The sequence below is a fragment of the Lynx rufus genome, unplaced genomic scaffold (genome assembly GCF_022079265.1).
Source record: "Lynx rufus isolate CCGP_SWC_20201006 ecotype Redwood Valley unplaced genomic scaffold, mLynRuf1.p SCAF_14, whole genome shotgun sequence".
NCBI lineage: Eukaryota > Metazoa > Chordata > Mammalia > Carnivora > Felidae > Lynx > Lynx rufus.
In genome coordinates, this window is record NW_025814828.1 from 18887263 (window position 1) to 18892825 (window position 5563).

The 5563-nt window shown below is 38.8% G+C and overlaps 1 protein-coding gene across 1 annotated transcript; it reads right to left on the minus strand.

Moving 5' to 3' along the window:
- Nucleotides 1-638: 638 nt before the first annotated feature.
- On the minus strand, nucleotides 639-2333 carry LOC124509454 (E3 ubiquitin-protein ligase RNF168-like). Its single transcript, XM_047076082.1, is given in 1 exon segment — nucleotides 639-2333. A coding segment is annotated over 1 exon segment (1695 nt).
- Nucleotides 2334-5563: the final 3230 nt, after the last annotated feature.

A 5563-nucleotide genomic window follows, 5' to 3' on the forward strand; every position in this document is an offset into this window, starting at 1 on the left:
CTGCCTGGATTCCTAACTACTTGGTATAGTATTATAATCTTGCTTTGATTACTAGCTAGGATAAAAAGGGAAAGAAGCAAAGGCCAAAAAGCATGCATTTTTTGGAAAGAAAATGGCACTTGAAGATTTCTCGGGAGTTCGCCAAGGCATTTTTATATTCATAAGGATTGTCAAACTTAGTACATCACAGTTATTTAAAAGGAAAAGATTGGGACTCCTGATTACCACTGAGTTTGGCAGAAACGCATGTGTATATTCCTCCCTCGTGACCACACAGTCCTTTTTTTTAAAATTTTTTTAACGTTATTTATTTTTGAGACAGAGAGAGACAGAGCATGAACGGGGGAGGGTCAGAGAGAGGGAGACACAGAATCTGAAACAGGCTCCAGGCTCTGGGCTGTCAGCACAGAGCCCGACGCGGGGCTCGAACTCACGGACCGCGAGATCATGACCTGAGCCGAAGTCGGCCGCTTAACCGACTGAGCCACCCAGGCGCCCCAACACAGTCCTTTTATTAAGGACAGGGAATGTGACCACAGAGCAGAATTAATGAAACAATTTATAAAGACTCTCCGACCAAAAAGAGATGATCACAATCCAGCTTTACTAGATTACAAAAGACTCCCTTTACTCACACATTACTTTCCATACCTCTGACACATCTGAAAAATACTTGTCTGTGACTTACTAGATGGTAGGGAATGAGCCCTTTTAGATACATTACAATTATCTGTAGAAGGATTTGGTATCTTTCTCCTGTTAACATTAACTGAATGTTTCAACTGGATCTTAAGAGATGGCTGTCAGTTTTCATTTTCTGAGCCTCTCCGAGATTTTAAATGCTCTCTATCAGTCTGTTTTTTGAACTTCTGGTCTTTGGAATACTTCCTCTGCCCACTTCGCAATTTGTCTGGAAGTGAAGATACAGGACGTAGCTGATATTCATCTGGGGACCCTTTTTGCCGGTTGGGTTTCATTTGTTCTTTGTCTATTTTTTGCTGAAGCTGATATGCAAAAAACCAGTCCTGCTCTTCCTGTTTATTTCTCTCAGAAGGCAAGCATTCCAAATCTATGACATTCTCGGTAACGTTGATTTCTGTTTCCTCTGGAGCTGAGGAAGCTTTGGGGAACATTTTCTTTCTTTTTGCAGAAATGCATGGATCCGTGACTGCTTCAAACAAAGATTCCTGGTTTTTTCCTTTGGAAATATCTTCACTGATCAGTAGGCAATCGTCTTCATTTTCTGTGTCAACTTTGTTACTTTCAATTATCTGTGTCATACCTGATACAGTGCATGCACTCTCTGTTTCTCCAAAGCAGGGAACTCTGGCTTCAGGTCCCTTGTTATTTAGGACACGTAATTCTTTATCACGATTGCTTCGTGTCATTTTAATTTTTTGTTGAAGGCACCGTTCTCTACCGTTGTCATGCAACTGAGGTACAGGTGACTCTACTGAAGACTGTGCAGCCTGTTCTTGAATGTCCATGGATAGTTGTGGAAAAACTGTTGGCATATCTTCTTCACTTACTGTATCTTGCCACACAGGGCTTTTTACGACAGTATTGTCAGTTTCCTTGGACGTGGAGATATTCCTGCTTTCTTGGGCAACTTCAGACCGTGATGTTGACCCAAACTGAAATTTAGCTGAGAAGTATGTCTGAATATTTCCAGCGATGGTGTTTCTCTTCTTACTTTTCTTTGGAGACTTGGCTGTGACCGTACCAGGTTTTGTGGAATTCAAAGGAGAAGCCAAGTCCTTTCCGTCACAGTAATTAAGATTAAAGCTTAGCTTTCTTGCTAGCTCTTCATCACTTTTCAGTTGTTCTTCCAGCTCTCTTTGCCTTTTTCGTGACTGCCGTCTTTCCTCCTCTTCTTCTTCTGCCAATAATCTCTGTATGTATTCTTTACTCAATTTTTCTTCATTTTCTTCAATGGCTCGTCGCTCTGCCTCCATCTTGCGTACCTCCTCTTCATATTCTTTTCTCAATTCCCCGGGCTTACTTAATAAGCGAACTGGCTTAAAGTCATCAACCATCTCCTCTGATTTCTGCCCAGACATTCTAAGCCTGCATTCTTCTGGATAGTGTTTTTGAATTATCTGCCACAGTTCCAGGTTGACAAGAGAATTTCTTCGGGCATGGTACCGGGTCCACGAAGAGATCCGGCGGCGACAGAAAGGACAGCATAAATTTGCCTTTTCGATAGTTGACTGGAAACATTGATTACAGATTGTGTGGTTACAAGGCAGAGTTACGGGCTCGATTAAGATTTCCACACAGATGAGGCACTGGCATTCCGACAAGGAAGGGATGGCGTTTTGGGGCGCGGCCATTTTAATACGCTAAAAAGTCACATTCGGCATCAATACCAGCTGAGGAGGCTTCCTTATCTCAGCGTGGCCAGGTCCAAGACTGCCCACGCACAAAGCTTCGGGACCCCAACTCCATGAAAAACACTGTTTTCCCCCCGGGGGGCCAGAGCACGGCTCCCGTTTGACCGTTAGCGTGCGGCCAACACGCAGAGGAGCATGGGATGACGCAAGCGTCAGGCCTCTGTGCGCCTGAGCCCACGCCCCCCTTTCTTGCGTCAGCCGTGAAGCCTAATGTTTGCGTCAGTGCCATAGCAACCCAACGAGGGCTAGTGACCAAAAAACATTTAGCTTCATAATATTAGTTTTTTAAATTTAGAAGAAAAAATGAACAAAAATAACAAAATGGATGCCAGGGAAATCTTTGAAAAATGACAAGGGATAAATATTTTCACATATAAATAATTCTTAAAATGATAAATATCCCCCAATTGAAAAAAAAAGGGCACATAACATTAATGGTCAATCAACAAAGGAAAAACTATAATGGCCAATTAAAAAAAATGTTTTTCCATCTCACTAATACTTGAGCCAATTAAGCTATTTTATCTCCATTCATTCATTCATTCATTCATTCAAAATACATTCATCTGGGGGGCCTGGGGGGCTCAGTCGGTTAAACATTCGACTGGTATTTTCAGCTCAGGTCATGATCTCACAGCTCGTGGGTTCAAGCCCTGCCTCAGGCTCTGTGCTGACAGCACCGACCCTGCTTGGGGTTCATTCTCTCTTTCTTTCTCTCTCTCTCTCTCTCACTCTCTCTGACCCTCTCCAATTTACATGCTCTCTGTCTCTCTCAAAATAAGTAAAAAAACTAAAAAAAACCCACAAAATACATTAATCTAGGACCCATTTTATGCCAAGTACTTTTGTGGGTCACTAAGAACAGAGAACTGTATGAGACATTACCCCTGACTTTATGAAAAAGAGACAGGGGTGCCTGGGTGGCTGAGCCAGTCAGGCATCTGACTCTTGGTTTTGGCTCAGGTCATAATTTCATGGTTTGTGGCATCGAGCCTCACGTTGGGCTCTGTGATGATAGCATGAAGCCTACTTGGGATTCTCTCTCTCCTTCTCTCTCTGCACCTCCTCATGCTCTCTCTCTCTCTCAAAACAAGGAAACTTTGAAAAAAACAGAAAAACAGAAACTAATCAAATAAGAAAACAACAGCATGACTTCAGATATTGATAAATACATAACAAATACCAAGTATGCTAAATTTATAGAGAGCCGCTGGGAATACTATTAGCATGCAAGAAAAATAGATATGATCTTTTCAAAGACTAATTTGGCAATCTGTATTAATAGTTTTGAAATTTTTATACCTTTTTAAAACCTTTTACCTGGAAATAATTTAAGAACCCCAAGAACTGAAAAACATAGTAAAGTATTCCTATGATAGTTTCTCCTACCTTTCCCCAATGATAACATCTTACATAGTCATACTAAAATATCAAAACCAGGAAATTGACATTGGTATAATACTATTAACTCAATTATAGGCCTTATTTAAATATCTTTAGTTTTTACATGTATTCATCTGTGTTTTTGGTGCGTAGTACTATGAAAGTTTTTCACCTGTATAGATTCACGTAACCACTACCACAATCAGGATACAGAAATGTTCCATCACCACAAAAACTCCCCAATCATATCCCTCTTATAGTTTCATGTCTTCCCATTCTAACCCGGACCACCAATGATCAATTCTCCATCACTATCATTTTGTTATTCTGAGAGTATTATATAAATGGAATCATACACTATATAATCTCGTGAGATTGGCTTTTTTCTTGACTCAGCATAATGCCCTAAAGATCCATCCAAGTTTTTGTGGGTATCAAAAATTGGTCTCTCTTCATGGCTGAGTTAAATCCTCGTTATATGGGTGAACAAGTTTCTTCACCCATTCACCCATCAAAGGGCATCTGGGTTATTTCCAGTATGGGGCTATTACAAATAAAGCTGCCATGAATATTCGTGTGCACAATTTCACAATTGTGATTACTGGGTCCTATGACATGTAAATAGCATAACTTTATAAGAAACTGCTGCACTGTTTTCAGAGGGTTGTGGCATTCTACATTTCCATCAACAATCTATGTCAGATCCAGTTTTTTCACATCCTGCCAGCATTTGGTGTTGTCACTACCTTCTGTTTTAGTCTTTCTGATTAATGTGCACTGATATCATGCCTTTTATTTGCATTTACCTAATGCCTAATGTCCCTGAACATATTTTTATGTGCTCATTTACCCTCTGTATATCCTCTCTGGTTAAATGTCTGGTCACCTTTTTTGCATATTTTCCAATGGGAATATGATCTCATTATTGAGTTTAAAGCGATTCATATATATGGTGAATATAAGTCCTATGTCAAATATGTTACTTGTGCAATTTCTTAGTCAGTAGCTTGTCTTTTCATCCTCTTAATACATTCCCTTACAGAGTAAAAGTTTAAAACTTTTGATAAAGACCAATTTGTCTTTTTTATTTTCTCTTATGGATTGCACTTTTGGTGTCATGCCTAAAAATTCTGCTAAACCAAAATTATAAATATTTCCTCCTGCATTTTCCTATGAAAATTTAAAAGTTTTATACTTTACATTTATTTTTTTAAGTTTTATAGTTAACATTTAGATCTATGATCCATTCTGAGTTAATTCTGGTGCAAGGTGTGAGGCTTAGGTTGAGGTTTATTTTCTGATCTATGGATAGATCCAAATGTACAACATGATTTACTAAAAAGATCATCATTCCTCCAGTGAATTGCTTTTTTCATTAACAAAAATCAGTTGGATATACTTGTATGAGTCACTTTCTGGACTCTCTACTCTGTTCCCCTAATCTATGTGTCTGTTCATTTCTCTATAAGACATTGCCTTGTGTTTATTTCTTTTGATTCAACAATTTTATTTCTATGAATTTATCTCTAAGACAAAAATATAAGAATTCTCCATAAGACACAGACATACATTGAAAAATGTGCATGTAAGAATGCCCATAGCAGCATTTTTTACATATTGAATAACTGAACAATCTAAAGTCTATCAAAGAACAAAGGTTAAAGAAATTATGATTTCAGATTCCAGCAAAATGACTTTACTTGGCTAATACAGGAACTCTTCCTATAAAACCCAATGATGTTGGATAAACCTAATACATTTTAATATAGAGTTGACTTCAAAAAATG